Genomic DNA, 21,953 nt, shown 5'->3' with positions numbered 1-21,953 from the left:
GAGGAGGGTGTCGATAAGGACACCCCTGTGTTCCCGGGGGGGAGTGGACTCTTCCACGAAGACTCTCCACAGGTCTCCATAGGAGTTTGGCCCAGCGGTGCAGGGCCAAGCATTCCAGGGGCCAGACTTGGTGGTGGTGGTGGTGACATACAGTCGTGGTGACACGCTATCCGCAGTGTCAGCAAATAAAGTCCTTAACTGATGGCTCAGTTTTGGGGCTTTACTTTAATCTTACAGACTTATTGCTTTGTGAACATTTGTTAACACACACACACACACACACACACACACACACACACACACACACACACACACACACACACACACACACACACACACACACACACACACACACACACACACACACACACACACACACATATAGAAACACTTAGACATACATTGGCTCAACACTCGCTCACACACACGCATAAACACACACACACACACATCTTTGTGAGGGACAATCAGGCTAACAAGGTGGATGCAGTGAAGTGTAATTCTTGCTCCATAAGCTTGTGGAGAATTTGTGGAAAAACCATGTCCTAATGTGGCCTCCTCTCTAGTCAGCTAAATCTCAACTCCCCATTGCCCCCTCCCTAACACACACACACACATTCTGAGTGAATAACCTGTATTCTTCTAAGTGTAGACTCTGCCCCCTTAATTCCATATTTGATGCAATGTTATCCAGTCGACCTACTGTATGTGTTACCACACTCTGACCTGAAGCTAGTGTGTGGGTGTGTATGTGTGTGTGTACGTATGTCAGTGTCTAAATGCCGTTCATAACCCTAATTAACCCCTCTGCCTCCATCTCTCCCTCCCTCCTTCTCCTCTAGGTTCCTGCGTCTGTGGATCGCGGTGCTGGTGATCTACCCCACCAACCAGGCAGTCATCGCCCTCACCTTCTCCAACTACGTCCTACAGCCCCTCTTCCCAACCTGCTTCCCGCCGGAGAACGGGCTGCGCCTGCTGGCCGCCGTCTGCCTACGTGAGCACCCTATATCCTGGAGGGAGGGGGGGGTGGTGGGGGGTGGAGGGATGTTGAAGAGTTGAATGGATTGAATGTGACCGACAGAGAGAGAGAGAGAGGTGGGGGGGAGGGGGGGAGGGAGGGAGACACTTTCAGCTGTGCAACAATTACAGAAAGTCTTAAAAACTCTTTCAACTTTGTCAACTTTAAATGAGTTATCCTGTAGACACACATTTGTCAACTCTCTGCATGCCAAGGATTCTTTGTTTGTGTTGTAGTAGCGCCACTTGGTGTTTTGGCCATGATCCGAGCTCTCTGACCATGGGTAAAGTCACACATGGATGTGAAAGAGAGAGAGATAGAAGAGTGGAAAGGGCAGGAAAAGGACATAAGAAAGAAAGAGGAGTGAGACATCAACAGAGTGTTCTTTCACAAATCTAAGAATATGGGATCGGTGCCAGCAGTAGCTACACCTGGTTTGCTTTCACCTATCCAATCATATCAGATCTGTGAATGACAGTGAAGGGCAAAAAGAAGGGAACAACTTTGTGAGGTTCTGTCTCTCCTTTTCTCTCTCTCTCTCTCTCTCTCTCTCTCTCTCTCTCTCTCTCTCTCTCTCTCTCTCTCTCTCTCTCTCTCTCTCTCTCTCTCTCTCTCTCTCTCTCTCTCTCTCTCTCTCTCACACACATCCTCCTTCTGCCCTTCTTTCTCTTCACCCAGGTTCAAAGAGCATGTAAGGAAGAGAGTGGGTAAAAGAAGGCAGCAAAAAAAACAGCAAGAGTGTAGCAGAGTGGGAGAGTGTTTTAAGACAAACGGATACTTGTGTTTGTTCCACTCTGAGAGTCGTAGTCCCGGACCTCTCTAAGAACTTCACACACGCTGCCCAAATACCACAAGCAGTGCTCAGACAGTCAGTGAGAGACAGACACACCTTTCTAAACAAGACGTTTTGCCGCCAAATTTTTGCCGACTTTTCTTTATATCTGAAAGGTGTTGCCGGCGACAAATTCTGTACTTTTATTTCCTCCAACTGACCTAGTAATCATTGCATTGTTATGTTTAAAATTCCCGCCAACCCCTCAGTATAAATGTCCCCTTTCATCTTACCGGCTTTGGCATGCACTAAACCATGAACATTCTATTGTTGTTCTTTTCCAATTTCAAACGTGTAGCTCATTTAAATAGCAGTCTGGTCCAAATAGCAACTTTACCTGCTCTATTTTGTGCACACAAAAAAACATCAGTTTAAAAATGTATTTTGGATAGCTAAATCTAGCAAGCCAGGCAACTAAGAGCCACTTTATAGAAATGTCTTTGGTTTGTTGCTAACGTTAGCTTGTTAGGTGCCCAATTGTTTTAATAGGCAACATACCGTGAATCCTATGTGGGAAAAGTAAGAGAGAGGGAAAGAGAGAGGGAGAGAGCGAGATGGGGAGAAAGAGAGAGAGAGAGACAGAAAGATTGGGAGAGAGAGAGAGAGAGAGAGATGGGGAGTGAGAGAGCGAGAGAGACAGAGAGGCACAGAGAGAAAGGGAACAGAGAGAGGGAGTACGAACAGTGTGAAGCTAGTTTGTGAAAAGCAACAACCTCCCAAATATCGTCTTCTGTCTGTTAAATCTTTCCAAAAACCCCTAAGAACTGTTTAATTATCATTTTCAAATCAGTATTTTCTAAGAACATCTTATCAATAGATCTTTGCACTTGGATCAATTGTTACTTGAGCAACTGATTAATAGTTTGGGAAACTGTTATTTAGTGTCACCATTCACGTCTACAGTACCCACTTTATCTGTAATGCACCTGTATCCATCTTGTTGCCCATAGAGCAGTACACTCTGATAGCTGAACCCTTATTACAATTCCCCTTTTTCATCCCCCTCTTCCCTCCCTCCCTTTTTCTGCCCTTCCTCCATCTCTGTTTTTTGGGGGGGTTTCTTACTGCCCCTGAACGTACAGTACACTCTGGATCTGTGACTGGCTGACTGTGTCTTGGGGAGGGTGGGTGTCAAGAGATATTCTGTAGGTTGTGTTATACAAGAGGTTTTATGTGTCTAAGAGGGCCGTGAGAGTCCAGACGTCCTTTCTGTCTGTTTTCTATCACAGAGGCCCTAGAAAATCAATATACAATCTATAGCAGGTATGGGGATGTTTTTGGTGAGGGAGTATGTGTTTCCAGTACCTGAATGGTGCTGTACAATCACTTATTCTGACTATACACCAACAAAAACTAAAAACTACAATACAGTATATATATATATTAACTGCCCCCCCCACACACACACACACACTCCTGTACCCCACTCCTGTTTTTGTAAACACACAACCACTATCCATTCATTGGTCACTGGGGATAGACTCATGCTGCAGCTACGGGCATACTTTAGGAAAGTGTTGTGGTTCAGAAACGTGCTGCAAGCCAGCTCCTCCTCTCTCTCTGTCTCCGTGGCCTGGAGTTGCGTGGTGCCTTGTTATGGAGTTCCTCCGAATGTCCCAGTGTGTACTCAGCTTACAAACAGCTGAGAATGGCTCAGGTTCTCAGAACGCGCCCTGTTTCCCAGGTGTTAGCCAGTATATGTTCCTCTTAGCCTGACCACATGTAGAGCAGAGAGGAGTGGGATTCATGCAGTTTTGAAAATGAGAGTATGAGACAGCCTACAGTAGGGCTGATTAAAAAGATTCCCTGCCCTGCAGCACAGGTAAAAATAAAAAACATGTGCTGCCAAGTGGTTATGACTCCACTGTCAGGGGCATTTTGCAGAAATGTCCACGATGTATTCAATTACGTATGTTGCCGCTTGGCATCACCCTGTGAGAGAGCACATCTGTACTGTTCGTTCTTTGTTACATATAGTTGTTGTTTATATTTAGATGTGTGGTTAGACACACACAAACACACACACACACACACACTGCTCAACTCATATGTGGGTGTCTGTATTTCCTGTTTATCAAATCAGAGAGCAGAAACAGCACAGTCTTACTCCCCATAGCGAACACTGGCTCTCCCGTACACCACTACCACTGTTGTGTCTACAGTTGGTTGCAGCTGTTATTTTGTTAGCCTGATCCAAGATTTGTACTTTATGCGCTTTTTACTCTCCATTGTACAACAATATTCAGAGGAGTTGGATAAAGCACACACAGATCTGAGACCAGACTAACTATGTGTTACCGGCTGACAACATGCCCACAGATCAGGCCAAACAGCCCCCTACCCCCTTTCCTCTCACTACCCCCTCGACTTTCCCCAATCCTCTAAACATCATACACTCTTTCACAACAATAAACTACTAATAAGCCCCTACTGACAAGCCCCTCCCTGTTGCTCTCCTCCTCTCCATCTGTGTCTGGCTGAGCAGCCCGTCTGTGTTCCTTGGCAGACCGTCTAGATGAGCTCGGCGGTATTTCTAGTGTGACGTGTGTGTTATGTCATGTGTGAAACAACAGGGTCTTGACAGGGTACCGTAAACCGTATTCAGCCCAGCCTGCAGCCAATAGCTGCACTAATAATACATCAACTGGTGGGTGCTTATGGTCATCCTATTTCACACATGTACAGGTGTGTGTTATACACAAACACGTGTGAATTGGAAATGTTTATTCTGCATAGCACAACTCCCCCTGAGACACCCACTACCGACAGCGACCCTGCAGCAATTAAGATGAAGTGCCTTGCTCAAGGGCACATCAGCAGATTTTTCACCTCGTCGGATGGGGGATTTGAACTAGCGGCCTTTCAGTTAGTGGCCCAACGCTCTTAACCGCTAGGCTACCTGCCGCGCCTATCGTTACTATCACGTCTAACATTACCCGAGTAAGTTAGTATCCTTACCCTTGCAACAGTATGTAAGCAGGTCTGCCAGAACAGCCCATAGACCAGAAGCCTATCTCCTGTTTCTGTAGCATAATGCAGCTTGGTGTACAAGTACACCCCCTGGACAGGACGTTATTCCATTGCGGGGCCATGGTTTCATGTACTGTACTGCAGTACGAGAAAGGTGGAGGTGGGACAGAGTGCAGGACAGACACACTGAGCCCCAGTCAGTGTCTGTGGATAAACTCAGACCCATGAGCCTTTGGCGTGTGCTACGTGTCATTATGTCCGAGAAGTTGAGAGGCGAGGAGAGAGGGGGGGGTCCTAGTTCGTTGTGATAGTACAGACCCACTGGGCCCACACTGGTTGAATCCACGTGGTTTGCACGTCATTTCGATGACGTGACGTTGAGCCGGTAGCAAAGGTAGCTGCGTGCGTCACCTTTTGTGACACGTCACGACCAGTTGTGGCACAATGTGTGTTCCTGTAACTCCCGTCACACACACACACACACACACACACACACACACCTTCTTCTCCCTCCTTCCGATCTCTATCCATCCGCTACTACTGTTTCTGTTTCTCAGTCTCCCTCTCCCTCTATTCCTCTCTCCTTACGTCACCATTTATAGTACTATGACCACTAGCTAGTGTCTGTTGCGCTCACACTGATCGCTGTTGGAAACCCTTCCAAAAACAGAAGAGAAGGGAAATATCGTGTAGTCGTGTACTTCTCCCTTTGTGCATTGTTAGCAACAGATCTATGCTGAGTTGATGAGAATTCTATGGTGAGAATTCCTCCAGTCTACTATGTTGTTTATTGTACTGGGATTCGCCATTGTGTTCCTATGTTATTCTGGCCTGGCTAGTGTAATGTAGCAGAGAACAGTGGAGGACATGAATGAATGGAGCACAACGCCCAGCGTGAATTGCATTGTGTTGATCTCTGTTGTGTAATATTTCTTGTAGTTCAATTTAATTCAAGCTTTATTGACAATTGAATCTTTCAATTGAATATAATTCAAGCTTCATTGACAATTGAATACAGTTTAATTCAACAAGCTCTCATGGCATTATAAGTCCCTATCTTATATTGCCACAGCGACAACTCATAAGGATAAAAACACATTTAATCAATTATAACACTCCCTTCTCTCTCTCTCTCTCTCTCTCTCTCTCTCTCTCTCTCTCTCTCTCTCTCTCTCTCTCTTTCAGTTTTGTTGACGTGGGTGAACTGCTCCAGTGTGCGATGGGCCACCAGAGTCCAGGACATATTCACAGCTGGCAAGCTGCTGGCCCTGGCTCTCATCATTATCATGGGCATCGTGCAGATCTGCAAGGGTAGGACTAGGCACCATCTGTGTGTGTGTGTGTGTGTTTGTGTTTGTGTGTGTGTGTGTGTGTGTGTGTGTGTGTGTGTGTGTGTGTGTGTGTGTGTGTGTGTGTGTGTGTGCGTGCGTGCGTGCGTGCGTGCGTGCGTGCGTGCGTGCGTGCGTGCGTGCGTGCGTGCATATCACACTCCATACCACAGAGTCTGCCCATCTCGCCATCTCTCTCATCTCTCTCTTGGTCCAAAGACACAAAGACACCAAACCCCACTGACATCCCATCACTGGGTCACTGTGGACTCAAAGTCTGGGTCACTGTGGACTGAAAGTCTGGGTCACTGTGGACTCAAAGTCTGGGTCGCTGTGGACTCAAAGAGTGTGTCCCAAACGACACCCTAATCCATATATAGTGCAATTCTTTTCACCACAGCCCTATGGGCCCTGATCGAAAGTAGTGCACTATATACAGAATAGGGTGCTGTTTGCGACACAGACATAGCTTCCCTATTCACAGAGATAGAGGTCACAGTTCTGGGGCCTCTGATAAAACTCACATAGTTAATAGAGTTTTAATGTGGTTTTCATCCCAGTCATGTGGGTTAGTTAGCATAACACTAATGAGGGTCAGTTATGAGAGAGACAGACAGACAGAGACAACAGTGACAATAGGGCTGTAGACACAGAGAGAGGAGAGAGGGATTCTGAGTGTTGGTGTAAGAATACAATGGGTGAGAGTATGGGAGAATCACCAACCAGAGAGAGATGGGGACAAAGAAAGAGTAAGAGCAAAAACCGAGGGAGAGAGGCAGGGATAGAGGCAGACAAGGACAGAGAAAGAAGGAGAGGAAGAAAGAGGGAGGCAGGAAGAGAGATTAAGGATGCATGCATGACCTGTTCATATTGGCATGACGATGAAAAGATGAGACTAGGAGGAAAGGACAGAGATAGACGGGGTCGGAAGTAGACATGGTGTGCAAGCCAATAGTGGTTACTCTGTCTGTCTGTCACACACACATGCACACACTGCGTCCTTAATGTTATGTCCTATGTGTGACCTGGCAGCTCCCTTATCAATCTGCATTGCTATAACAGAGGCAGTAGTAGTGAACCAATTTCACAAAGCTAAAATCTCTACACATCCCTAAAAAATCCTCATTCAATTTTTTTTAATAAATACGTATTTCACAAAATACAAAATCTAGGCCTACACCACCCTAAAATCTAGGCCTACACCACCCTAAAATGTAGGCCTACACCACTCTAAAATCTAGGCCTACACCACCCTAAAATCTAGGCCTACACCACCCTAAAATCTAGGCCTACACCACCCTAAAATATAGGCCTATACCACTCTAAAATATAGGCCTACACCACCCGAAAATCTAAGCCTACACCACCCGAAAATCTAGGCCTACACCACCTGAAAATCTAGGCCTACACCACCCTAAAATCTAGGCCTATACCACCCCAAAATCTAGGCCCACACCACCCTAAAATCTAGGCCTACATCACCCTAAAATCTAGGCCTATACCACTGCAAAATCTAGGCCTACACCACCCTAAAATCTAGGCCTACACCACCCTAAAATCTAGGCCTATACCACCCCAAAATCTACGCCTACACCACCCTAAAATCTAGGCCTACACCACCCTAAAATCTAGGCCTATACTACCCCAAAATCTAGGCCTACAACACCCTAATATCTAGGCCTACACCCCCCCAAAATCTAGGTCTACATCACCCTAAATTCTAGGCCTACACCACCCTAAAATCTAGGCCCACACCACCCTAAAATCTAGGCCTACACCACCCTAAAATCTAGGCCTATACCACCCCAAAAATCTAGGCCTACACCACCCTAAAATCTAGGCCTACACCACCCTAAAATCTAGGCCTATACTACCCCAAAATCTAGGCCTACAACACCCTAATATCTAGGCCTACACCCCCCAAAATCTAGGTCTACATCACCCTACATTCTAGGCCTACACCACCCTAAAATCTAGGCCCACACCACCTTAAAATCTAGGCCTACACAACCCTAAAATCTAGGCCTATACCACCCCAAAGTCTAGGCCTACACCACCCCACAATCTAGACCTACACCACCCTAAAATCTAGGCCTACACCACCCTAAAATCTAGGCCTACACCACCCTAAATTCTAGGCCTACACCACCCTAAATTCTAGGCCTACACCACCATAAATTGTAGGCCTACACCACCCTAAAATCTAGGCCTATACCACCCCAAAGTCTAGGCCTACTCCACCCCACAATCTAGGCCTACACCACCCTAAAATCTAGGCCTACACCACCCTAAAATCTAGGCCTACACCACCATAAATTCTAGGCCTACACCACCATAAAATCCTCATTCTAAACCCCATTCGTTCGCTCTTCTTCCCCTCTATTCCTCTCTACTCCTCCAGGGGAGTACTATTGGCTGGAGCCAGCCCATGCCTTTGAGCCCTTCCAGGAGTACGACGTGGGGCTGATAGCCCTGGCCTTCCTACAAGGCTCCTTCGCATACGGAGGATGGAACTTCCTTAACTACGTCACTGAGGAGCTGGTTGACCCCTATGTGTAAAGCCCTACTACAATTAGTCTATACATGTGTCCCAAATTATATATTTTTATATTATATTTGAGAACTGGACTGATACCTACTGAATGAGACCTACATGTCTTTAATGAATGGTCTACCTTTTTGGTCTACCTTTTTGGTCTACCTTTTCCCCATCCCTCTCTCTATTCTGAACTGGACTGATACCTATTACCTACACGTCTTTAATGAATGATATACCTTCCCCCATCCCTTCTCCCCCTCCCTCCATTCCTCTCTCTATTCTAGGAATCTTCCTCGTGCCATCTTCATCTCCATCCCCTTGGTGACGTTCGTGTACGTGTTTGCCAACATCGCTTACGTCACCGCCATGAGTCCTCAGGAGCTGCTGGCCTCCAACGCTGTTGCTGTAGTGAGTAGCTCCACCCACCATTCTGCCAGGAGCAGGAAGCAGCTTTGGGTTTATTCACGTTCAAACTCAGTATTAACAAAGGCCTCTGGCGCCCCCTTGTCGGTCACAGAGAGTTAATGGTCCTTAAATTCAGATTCAACTTTGAATTCTGCTTAGTGGAGTGGCATATCTGTACCATATTATCAATCAACTGATGCTACAATTTTAACTTTTAAGTGTATAAGTTTCAAACCTTGTGGTGTAGCTATGTAGCAGTTCATTGAACTGCTACATAGTTTCACCATATTCTCTTTTCCCCTCTCTTCCTCCCTATATTCCTCCATCTATTCCTTCCTTCCTTTCTCCCTCCAGACGTTTGGTGAGAAGCTGCTAGGCGTGATGTCATGGATCATGCCCATCTCTGTTGCTCTGTCCACCTTCGGAGGGGTCAATGGGTCCCTCTTCACCTCTTCACGGTATTCTCCTCCACATTATTTATCTGCCTCGTCTATCTCTATCTATCTCCATATACAGTACCAGTCAAAAGTTTGGACACACCTACTCATTCCAACATTTTCCTTTATATTTGACTATTTTCTACATTGTAGAATAATAGTGAAGAAATCAAAACTATGAAATAACACATATGGAATCATGTAGTAACTAGAAAAGTGTTAAACAAATAAAAATATGTTTAGAATTTGAGATTATTCAAAGTAGCCACCCTTTGCCTTGATGACAGCTTTGCACACTTTTGGCATTCTCTTAACCAGCTTCATGATGTAGTCACCTGGAATGCATTTCAATTAACAGGTGTGCCTTGTTAAAAGTTAATTTGTAGAATGTCTTTCCTTAATGCGTTTGAGCCAATCAATTTCAAGAACTTTGAAAGTTTCTTGAAGTGCAATCGCAAAAACCATCAAACGCTATGATGAAACTGGCTCTCATCCTCTGCTGCAGAGGATAAGTTCATTAGAGTTACCAGCCTCAGAAATTGTATCCCAAATAAATGCTTCACAGAGTTCAAGTAACAGACACATCTCAACATCAACTGTTCAGAGGAGACTGCGTGAATCAGGCCTTCATGGTCAAATTACTGCAAAGAAACCACTACTAAAGGACACCAATAAGAAGAAGAGACTTGCTTGGGCCAAGAAACTAACACAATGGACATTAGACCGGTGGAAGTCTGTCCTTTGGTCTGATCAGTCCAAATTTGAGATTTTTGGTTCCAACCGCCATGTCTTTGTGAGACGCAGAGTAGGTGAACGGATAATCTCTGCATGTGTGGTTCCCACCATGAAGCATGGAGGAGGAGGTGTGATGGTGTGGGGGTGCTTTGCTGGTGACACTGTCAGCGATTTATTTAGAATTCAAGGCACACTTAACCAGCATGGCTACCACAACATTCTGCAGCGATACGCCATCCCATCAGGTTTGCACTTAGTGGGACTATCATTTGTTTTTCAACAGGACAATGACCCAACACACCTACAGGCTGTGTAAGGGCTATTTGATCAAGAAGGAGAGTGATGGAGTGCTGCATCAGATGACCTGGCCGCCACAATCACCCGACCTCAACCCAATTGAGATGGTTTGGGATGAGTTGGACCGCAGAGGGAAGGAAAAGCAGCCAACAAGTGGTCAGCATATGTGGGAATTTCTTCAAGACTATTGGAAAAACATTCCTCATGAAGCTGGTTGAGAGAATGCCAAGAGTGTGCAAAGCTGTCATCAAGGCAAAGGGTGGCTACTTTGAAGAATCTCAAATATAAAATATATTTTGATTTGTTTAACATGATGATGAATATATTTTGATTGGTTGGTTACTACATGATTCCTTATGTGTTATTTCATAGTTTTGATGTCTTCACTATTATTCTACAATGTAGAAAATAGTAAAAATAAAGAAAACCCCTTGAATGAGTAGGTGTGTCCAAACTTTTGACTGGTACTGTATATCTTTCTCTGTGAACTCTGTCTTTCTAACTAATTTCTCTTCTTTTTTTATCGATGTACTTATCCCTTCACGTCACCCTTTCATTACTCCGTATTGTTGTACTGCGTTAGATTGTATTAGTAGTTAACCTGTCTCTCTCTCACTCACTCTCGATCTCTCTCTCTTTCTCTCGAACAGGTTGTTCTTTGCTGGAGCCAGAGAGGGCCACCTCCCCAGTCTCCTGGCCATGATCCACGTGAAGCGTTGTACCCCCATCCCTGCTCTGCTCTTCACTGTGAGTGCTAAATCCTTTCTATCTCTCTCTCCATCTCTCTTCCCCTCTCTCTTTCTTTCTCTCTATCTATTTATATACACAGTACACTATACAGTGGCAAGAAAAAGTATGTGAACCCTTTGGAATTACCTGGATTTCTGCATAAGTTTTACATCAAATTTGATCTGATCTTCATCTAAGTCACAACAATAGACACAGTGTGCTTAAACTAATAACACACAAATTATTGTATTTTTCTTGTCTATATTGAATACATAATTTAAACAAAATAGATCTCAGAAGACCTAAGATTAAGAATTTTTGCCTTGCATAAAGCTGGAAAAGGTTACAAAAGTATCTCTAAAAGTCAGTCCATGGTAAGACAAATTGTCTATAAATGGAGAAATTTCAGCACTGTTGCTACTCTCCCTAAGAGTGGCCATCCTGCAAAGATGACTGCAAGAGCACAGCGCAGAATGCTCAATGAGGTTAAGAAGAATCATAGTGTCAGCTAAAGACGTACAGAAATCTCTGGAAGATGCTAACATCTCTGTTCACGAGTCTACAATATGTGAAACACTAAACAAGAAAGGTGTTCATGGAAGGACACCATGGAAGAAGCCACCGCTGTCCAAAAAAAACATTGCTGCACGTCTGAAGTTCGCAAAAGAGCACCTGGATGTTCCACAGTGGTACTGGCAAAAAATTCTGTGGACAGATTAAACTAAAGTTGTGTAGTTTGGAAGGAACACACAACACTATATGTGGAGAGAAAAAAGGAGGGAGCATCATGGTTTGGGCTGCTTTGCTGACTCAGGGCCTGGACAGCTTGCTATCATCGACGGAAAAATTAATTCCCAAATTTATCAAGACATTTTGCAGGAGAATGTAAGGCTATCTGTCCGCCAATTGAAGCTCAACAGAAGTTAGGTGATTCAACAGGACAACAACCCAAAATACAGAAGTAAATCAACAACAGAATGGCTTGAACAGAAGAAAATACACCTTCTGGAGTGGCCTAGTAAGTCTTGACCTCAACCTGATTGAGATGCTGTGGCATGACCTCAAGAGAGCGGTTCACACCAGACATCCCAATAATTTTGTGGAACTGAAACAGTTTTGTAAAGAGGAATGGTCCAAAATTCCTCCTGACTGTTGTGTAGGTCTGATCCGCAACTACAGAAAACATTTGATTGAGGTTATTGCTGCCAAAGGAGGGTCAACCTGTTATTAAATCCAAGGGTTCACATACTTTTTCCAACCTGCACTATGAATGTTTACACAGTGTATTCAATAAAGACATGAAAAATTATAATTGTTTGTGTGTTATTAGTTTAAGCAGACTGTGTTTGTCTATAGTTACATGAATGACTTAGATGAAGATCAGATAAAATTTTATGACCAATTTATGTAGAAATCCAGGTTTATTCTAAAGGGTTCACATACTTTTTCTTCCCACTGTATATACAAAAGTATGTGGAAGCGTGGAGGCTATTATAGCAGCAAAGGGAGGACCAACTCCATATTAATGCCCATGATATTGGAATGAGATGTTCGACAAGCAGGAGTCCACATACTTTTGGTCATGTTGTGTACCTTATATTTTCATATACTGTACCCATATTGACCCATTCTCTCCCTCTCTCCCTCCCTCCCCCAGTGTCTGTCCACCCTGTTGATGCTGTGCACCAGTGACATGTACACCCTCATTAACTACGTGGGGTTCATCAACTACCTCTTCTACGGGGTCACTGTCGCCGGACAGATCGTGCTGCGCATCAAGGCACCCGACATGCACCGACCGATCAGGGTGAATTTCAAAGAAGACATTTTCTTGGCACTGGGTTCTAGAGGCTATATTTACTAAACGTTTCCAACAAATCTTAATTTAGGATACACTTTATATATACTGTATCTTATTTTTTCTCCAAACTTTTTATTTTACTTTTTAATTGGACGTCCCACTTTAAATATTTGTCATACATCTATCTTATTATGATATTTTAGCACCCTACTCCTCTTACACCATTTAAGATAGAAATTACATTCAAACTTTAAAATGTGTAGACTGGTCTGGATTAAGTTGCTTGCATACAACTTTTTGATAATATTTGTACTTTTTAACCTATTACACTTTTTGTCCTTAAAAAAATCAAATCCTCCACTTGAATGGGATTTCTTCAACCTTCTAAACGTCCCATTGTTATAAACTCCCATGACTTCAAACATTCTATTCACTGTCAACAATGTCATTTTTGACACAAATCAGCTAATTTGACCACTTTCCCCATTGTCTCACGTTAGATGAGTTAGACGACCGTCTGCACTGATCTGTCTGATAACGCGCACTCATGGGATAACTAAAAATAACTTTGGCTGTTCTAACATTAGAAAATGTTACCAAGGTGACATCGTCCACTGAACCCCATTTCATCCTCAATGGAGTTAATCTTACCAAAAACTATAAACCTGTAGCTATTATTGCATTTTTTTGCATGAGCAAGTCTTACCTTTCCTAATTCTAAACTAAGGTGTTTTGTGGTAGTAGACCAGTATTCATGACATTAGAAATGTGCACGAAAATTAGTGCGTCAGCTTGCTGAACCAGTCTCAAATCAATCCATATGAAAGAAGAGGCAGAGATGCTAACAACGCCAGTTCACACACTCAATGCTGTATATTCTAGCTAGCTAGGTAGTGTAGTGAAGTTGTAGCTAATGCACAAATACGTTTTCATGATATCTGTTCTGCTGTAATAGTGCGCCCAGTTCTACAGCACAGCAGACTGTCCTCTGCGACATTATCATCTTGTTGGACAAATGTTACAAAGTACCGAGGCACAGTTCCAGTTATCAGTCAGATACTGTACATGCTGATTTCTGAGAACAGTCCAATAACTTTGGTGCCGTTCAACTTCATCAACAAGCTGGCAAACAAGCTACCTAACGGCAATTCAAAGAAGCTTGCACTAGGCTGCTAGCTGGAGCAAGTTTGCTCAGATGATGGTTTGCCGTAGTAGCCAGCGCGTCATAGCTACTGCGATTTTTTTTGTTGAATTTAGGAACTAGTGTTAGATCGATGAGCAAAAATCTTGATTTTTAGAGATGAGTTCCACGTCCTACAAGACAGATCAGTTGAGGGACGAGCGTCGCATAGAGGTGTCACGTTATGACGTCTTGGTCTACTTCTCTGCTATTCAAATCTGAAATCAGAATAGAATGACCTTCTACCGATCAAACGTTACAGCTGTTTTAGTAACGACATCAACTACGTGTTCTATTACCTTTTTTTTAAACAACCTAACTTTGGACCACTTTCCCAGCACTTTAGACAAAAACTTACCCCCATATGAAATCTTTGTCTATTTCTCTGCTATTTAAATCTGAAATCAGAACACTTCTTCCACTACCACAAGAATACTTTTAAAGAGCAAAATCAAGTCCCACAAGTTTACTTAATGTAAAAGTACCATCTAGCTTGTTTCTCAATGTTTAATTCCCTTTTGAAAATAGGTGCCAATTTTATAGCTGGTGCAAAGATTTTGGTAAATCTGACCGTAGGTATTTGAGGGCTTATTCTCAATGTGGTTTTGCATTATGACTCCACCGATCTCTCTCTCTCACTCTCTCTCTGTCTGTCTTTCTCTCTCTCTCCCTCTCCCCCTCCCTTACCCTCACCCACTCCCTCCCTCTCTCCCCCTCCAGATCAGTTTGGTATGGCCGGTCATCTACCTATTGTTCTGGGCCTTCCTGCTCATCTTCTCCCTGTACTCTGAGCCCATTGTGTGTGGCCTCGGCATGGCTATCATGTTGACTGGAGTACCGGTCTACTTCCTGGGTGTCTACTGGGACAACAAGCCTGAATGCTTCAACAGCTTTGTTGGTACGGCAACTTAATTTATTTATTTAACCTCTATTTAACCAGGCAAGTCAATTAAGAATAACTTCTTATTTACAATGAACTGGAACTTCCTTCAGATGAATTCAACTTTATTCAACCTTTAAAATCGTTGTTGTTTTTATTAACTCAACTGTCTCTCCAGTCACTTGACGTTATGTTACGTCTGTTGATTCACAGCGTGTCACTACTAATCTCAGTAGCCACAACCAAATCAGCAATGTTAAGGCTGTTATGTTAGACTATGGCCGTGTCCGAAATATGTGTTGCCTACTGCTTACTAAAACAACATACTGTGTACTAATCATACTGCATATCATTTAGTATGTACTGTGTAGTAATCACACGTAGGTCTCGAAAGACGATTCTCTTCCTCATTAGTGTGCAGCGAATTCTACTAGATGAAAAGCCGAAACGAGTATGACATCCTGGGATTTAAAGCATACTAGATTTTCAAAATTCCACTTACTATAAAACATTATATTTTCCCAAACCCAAAATGCCTACTATTTAGAACGCAAGTACGGGTATTCAGACACGGCCACAGTTACTAATCTAACTATCTAACCCTGTGTATTTTCATGTTACATGTGCCAAGGCTCTATTGTACTGTGTTTATGATGTGATACTTATAAACTTCTTTGTCTTTCTCTCTATATCAACTTTGCATTCACTATACCTTTGCAGTCTTCTGTCATCCTCTTGTTTCCCTCTATTTCTACTATGGATCCGTTGACTAGTTTTGGAGTCTACACTAGTGTCCTAACCGCTCCTCTTCTCTCTCTTCAGCCAAGATGACCTATCTGGGCCAGAAGTTCTGTGTGGTGGTGTATCCAGGGGAAACGAAGGGAGCAGGGAACGGGGAGGAGGGCGAGGAGCTGAAGGAGTCCCAGGCTCCTCTCTCGCAAGACGATGGGGAGACACACAAGTCTGCAGACTGCTAAACACACACCTTTACTAGCCCCACACACACACACACACACACACACACACACACACACACACACACACAGACACACACACACACAAACTCAGAGAAACACACTTTCATTGAGGTAGAGTCAGAGTTTCAGGTATATCACTATGGCAGAGAGGAGTTAACACTCATAGACTCAGAAATACTCTTAGTGACACACACTGTTTTTATGTGTTCATCCATCTGATTGTATCTTTGTTTCAATCACCAATGTTGTGCCAAATAGAGGAGAGGAGGAGGAGGAGAGGAGGAGACCTATATAGACCTATATCCAGTCATTACATTTCAGTCTGCCACCTTTCAACACTGCTTATTGCAGAAGACATATCCAACCTGACATCCTCACAGATACATAGTCATCTTTTCATCCTCTAATCCTTTCATTTACCCCCATAACTACTATTTTTCTTCATCCTCCTCATCTTCCTCCACACACTCCCTGCACACTCCATGAGTGAGAGAGCGCTGGCCATTTTAAAGTACTCGTACTGTACTGTGGCAAATTCATCATCAGCATTGCTTTTGTGTTCGTTTTTTTTTGCCACCTTTTGAATAGAATTTGCCTTGTCTTACTGAAAACACACCAAATCTGTATTCCTTTATTGTCAAAACCATCAAATTCAGATAAATTCTTTGAATGTTCTGTTTCAAATACACTAAATACTGTCTGTGATTCCAAAATGTTTTTTTTATAATTGTTATATATCACGTGTCATTGTTATTATATTCGTTTTTTTATGTTCGTTTTAATGTTTTTTTTCTGTTCAATATCAATAACTTTTGGGCCTTCTTTTTCTTTTCTTTTTTGCAACAGCGAAGGTATACTTTTAAGAGCCTATGAGGGATCTGGTTCGGTGCCTTAGGTATTGGTATGTAATTGTTATCATTGATGTTGACAGATTATTTTATCCAGATATTTCTAAAGAGATTCAAAAAATAATAATAATGTTGATGAAAAAAACCAAAGAAATGGCCATTTTGAATATTCCAGGTTGACTCAGTGTGTTTACTGGATACCTGAGGAAGATTTCATTAAAGGCAGACAACTCTACAAATGAACAGTCTGATGATTTAAAAGACTAGAAGCACAGACTAACAAGCCGACTACAGTTCTTACACCTATAGAGACACGGGGACACACACTCACATGCACACAAACACACAGTCGCATGTGCACGCCCTGGGAGAAAATTGTCAGAAGTTTAATTGTATGTGTAGCTAAGCTTACTGCAATGTAAATCAACACCAGTGGTGTGCTGGTGTTGATGTAAATGTCTATTATTAATGTCTATCATTAATGAGGTAATTCAGTATTTTTGTAGATTAATACACATCTATACATCTACTCTTCAAAATAGTTTGATAGTGCTTTATTTAGTGATGTTTGAATTAATATAACTGATCATGTTTTATCCGAAAAAGAACAACTGGATAATATTACATGAATATAAAGTTACGTTTGTTGTTAAAGTGACGTCAGGGATTTAAATACACCCCCTATACGAACGAGAAATGTCCTGTTTATTTGTTGTCAGGTGACTCTGTAATGTACAGTATACATACACTACCGGTCAAAAGTTTTAGAACACCTAATCATTCAAGGGTTTTTCTTTATTTTCACTATTTTCTACATTGTATAATAATAGTGAAGACTTCAAAACTATGAAATAACACATATGGAATCATGTAGTAACCCAAAAAGTGTTAAACAAATTAGATTCTTCAAATAGCCACCGTTTGCCTTGATGACATCTTTGCACACGCTTGGCATTTTCTCAACCAGCTTCACCTGGAATGCTTTACCAACAGTCTTGATGGAGTTCCCACATATGCTGAGCACTTGTTGGCTGCTTTTCCTTCACTCTGCGGTCCGACTCATCCCAAACCATCTCAATTTGGTTGAGGTCGGGGGATTGTGGAGGCCAGGTCATCTGCTGCAGCACTCCATCACTTTCCTTCTTGGTAAAATAGCCCTTACACAGCCTGGAGGTGTGTTGGGTCATTGTCCTGTTGAAAAACAAATGATAGTCCCACTAAGCCCAAACCAGATGGCATGGCGTATCGCTGCAGAATGCTGTGGTAGCCATTCTGGTTAAGTGTGAATTCTAAATAAATCACAGACAGCGTCACCAGAAAAGCACCCCCACACCATAACACCTCCTCCTCCATGCTTTACGGTGGGAAATACACATGCGGAGATCATCCATTCACCCACACCGCGTCTCACAAAGACACGGCGGTTGGAACCAAAAATCTCAAATTTGGACTCCAGACTAAAGGACACATTTCTACCGGTCTAATGTCCATTGCTCGTGTTTCTTGGCCCAAGCAAGTCTCTTCTTATTATTGGTGTCCTTTAGTAGTGGTTTCTTTGCAGCAATTCGACCATGAAGGCCTGATTCACGCAGTCTCCTCTGAACAGTTGATGTTGAGATGTGTCTGTTACTGGAACTCTGTGAAGCATTTATTGGATTGCAATTTCTGAGGCTGGTAACGCTAATGAACTTGTCCTCTGCAGCAGAGGTAACTCTGGGTCTTCCATTCCTATGGCGGTCCTCATAAGATCCAGTTTCATCATAGCGCTTGATGGTTTTTGCGACAGCACATGAAGAAACTTTAAAAGTTCTTGAAATATTCCATATTGACTGACCTTCATGTCTTAAAGTAATGATGGACTGTTATTTCTCTTTGCTTATTTGAGCTGTTTTTGCCATAATATGGACTTGGTTTTTTACCAAATAGTGCTATCTTCTGTATACCCCCCTACCTTGTCACAACACAACTGATTGGCTCAAACGCACTAAGGAGAGAAATTTCACAAATTAACTTCTAAGAAGGCACACCTGTTAATCAATCAATCAAATGTATTTATAAAGCCCTTTTTACATCAGCCGATGTCACAAAGTGCTATACAGAAACCCAGACTAAAACCCCAGACAGCAAGCAATGCAGATGGTGGCTAGGAAAAAAACCCTAGAAAGGCCAGAATTTAGGAAGAAACCTCGAGTGGAACCAGGATCTGAGGGGTGGCCAGTCCTCTTCTGGCTGTGCCGGGTGAAGATTATAATAGTACATGGCCAAGATGTTCAAACGTTCATAGATGACCAGCAGTGTCAAATAATAATAATCACAGTGGTTGTAGAGGGTGCAACAGGTCAGCACCTCAGGAATAAATGTCAGTTGGCTTTTCATAGCCGATCATTCAGAGTTAGAGACAGAAGGTGCGGTAGAGAGAGAGTCGAAAACAGCAGGTCCGGGACAAGGTAGCACGTCCGGTGAACAGGTCAGAGTTTCATAGCCGGAGATAAAACAGTTGAAACTGGAGCACCAGCACGACCAGGTGGACTGGGGTCAGCAAGGAGTCATCAGGCTCAGGTCCTCCGAGAGAAGAGAGAAAAGAGAGAAAGAGGGAGACAGAGAGATGCATTCCAGGTGACTACCTCATGAAGAGAGAATGCCAAGAGTGTGCAAAGCTGTCATCAAGGCAAATGGTGGCTATTGGCTACTTTTTTGGTTACTACATGATTCCATATGTGTTATTTCATAGTTTTGGTGACTTCACTATTATTCTACAATGTAGAAAATAGTAAAAATAAAGAAAAACCCTTGACTGAGTAGGTGTTCTAAAACGTTTGACCGGTAGTGTATACTATGGATGGTGGTGTGGCCCAGTATACCAACAATGGCCTTGCTATTTGACCTTTGAAACACACACGTACACACACTGCTCTTCTTCAGATTTTATAACCAGTTTGAGGCCTTTTCAGTACATTCACACTGCCTTCTCCACACTGCCAAAAACCAATGAACACTCAAGAGCTTACCGGTTTCCATAGAGGGCTGTCTTTATGGTAATGATCCACCACTTTTGTCTTAAGACCTCTTACCAGTGAAGTGAAGATGTCATTCCTTTAGTCTAGATGTCTTAATCTTTCATAAATGTATACACATTCCTCTAAAATCACATTAATGTTATTTCCGATGGTCATTTACTGATCACGCAGATACAACAATAATGTAATGGATGCTTGCAGTTGTATTAATAATGTACAATAATAATACAGATTTGGACCTTAGACACATACTTTACAGTATTAAGTCAGTGAAACCAATATACATCTATACATGCAGTTTATGATAAGTCAACCAGTTTGTATAGAGACAGTTTGCCCTCTGCAGTGCTAGCACAAGTCAAAAGTCATGGTATGGGTCGGTGTCTGTTGTCCTTGTGAAGGTTTAATAATCACAGGGTTCGGGGTCAAAGGTCGAGTTCCAGGGCGACTACATTGCTGATGTTGCATTGCATAAATCAATGGTTATGTGTCACGTCATCAACTGGGCAGTCAGGCATCAGATTGCTATATTATATAATGTGGTTAGCTGATGTGTTACACACCTACCCAGGCGTTGTGAGATCTGGCATGCGTCTGCAAGGTAGTCGGCCTGGAACTTCAACATATACTGTAGCTCAGACAGGGTGTCTTTGAAAGTTGTGTGATATGGATGTGTTTTGTGCCTATATATCACTAGATGTCACATTAACTATATATTCTACTGTACGTACTGTATGGAAACTCACCACAGGAAAAACATTTTTTTTTTTTTTAAGTGGGTAATGTATCCTCTTTATCGACATAACTGTGCATTATTAAGCCATTACCATCAGCTCGGTCACCTCAGAAACAATATGGCTTCACTCTTACAACAGAAGGACATTGCGATGCATGTGCACAGGGTTGACGGCTTTATATACATTCATGGTAACCCAATGTTAAACCCAATGTGTATCATTTGTATATTACTGACGAAGAATACCACAGGTATAGCACTTAAATATCCCCATTTTAATATTTCCTTCAGTAGAATATTCATCTTTTTAACTATTATGCGTTACCAATGAGAAATCGTAACAACTTTGTAGTATCAGAACTTCTGTTCTGCTTGGCCAATATTAGCCTGGTCTTAGATCTGTATATGCAACCCTGACTATCACCGTGGTAACGTATAATGAATGGCTAAAGCACATAGAACCAGGCTACTCAATCACTGCCTCATGTAAACTGATAAGCTATTTAATAACACCAAGTAATTGCCTCCCTTGACACAGACCAAACAGAGGACTGCAGGCCTTCAATGGTGGTTCAGAAATATACAGTAGAAGCCTTGGTGTGCGTAGAATTGCAACATAGAAATAAAATAGGTAGATTCTATTTTTATATATTGCAAAACACACCTCAGTAAATCATTCCCCACCTTCTTGTCTATGCTAGCCTGGTTAAACCACACTGAACGTTGCGCTCACCAATGGTTAGCGCAATAACAAATTTAACCAGGCTATGGCTATGCCTATCTATGTGTTGATGGAGATGGACACGCTAAAAGCCATGCAATACATGTGAAGCCTCACTACATTTTTGTTCTAAGCAATATGATTGTGACCCCCATACTTAATCCTCCTGGCACCATTGGGAGCCAAATAGACAGATCATTGAAATAAATTAAGCAATTTGTTTTATACTTTTCTGCTGCAAATGGTTTTTGACTGGACTGTAAGTCCAACCACCTCCCTTACACAGAGCCAGGAGATTTTCTTGACCACATGATAATTGTTTAACTTTCTACCAATCTCATGTCTCTTATGGATTCTTTTTGTGAGTTTCAGCATGAATGTACATATAGTAACAAGAGATAAATAAATATATACTGAAGTAAATGAATTGTTATCGGATTGGTTTAGTGGCGTTTGTATTTTTCCTACAGAGCGTACCTGTCAGGTCTATAACATTAAACACA

General features: G+C 42.6%; 1 protein-coding gene across 1 annotated transcript in view; it reads left to right on the top strand.

Annotated features, from left to right (window-relative positions):
- slc7a8a (solute carrier family 7 member 8a) overlaps positions 1 to 21,873 on the top strand; it is a 42,343-nt gene extending 20,470 nt beyond the window's left edge. The window contains exons 3-11 of the mRNA XM_082977488.1: positions 843 to 994; positions 6,006 to 6,131; positions 8,550 to 8,703; positions 8,972 to 9,095; positions 9,447 to 9,550; positions 11,212 to 11,308; positions 12,948 to 13,097; positions 14,992 to 15,169; positions 15,974 to 21,873. Of these exons, the coding sequence (XP_082833614.1) occupies positions 843 to 994; positions 6,006 to 6,131; positions 8,550 to 8,703; positions 8,972 to 9,095; positions 9,447 to 9,550; positions 11,212 to 11,308; positions 12,948 to 13,097; positions 14,992 to 15,169; positions 15,974 to 16,128 (1,240 nt within the window). The 3' untranslated portion in view covers positions 16,129 to 21,873. The remainder of the gene's footprint in view (positions 1 to 842; positions 995 to 6,005; positions 6,132 to 8,549; positions 8,704 to 8,971; positions 9,096 to 9,446; positions 9,551 to 11,211; positions 11,309 to 12,947; positions 13,098 to 14,991; positions 15,170 to 15,973) is intronic.
- The last annotated feature ends 80 nt before the right edge of the window (positions 21,874 to 21,953 follow it).

Source organism: Salmo salar, chromosome 07, assembly GCF_965601325.2.
Source record: "Salmo salar chromosome 07, fSalSal1, whole genome shotgun sequence".
NCBI classification, from domain to species: Eukaryota; Metazoa; Chordata; class Actinopteri; order Salmoniformes; family Salmonidae; genus Salmo; species Salmo salar.
Note: the sequence above shows the minus strand (reverse complement) of the source record. Positions and strands in the feature narration are given on the sequence as shown.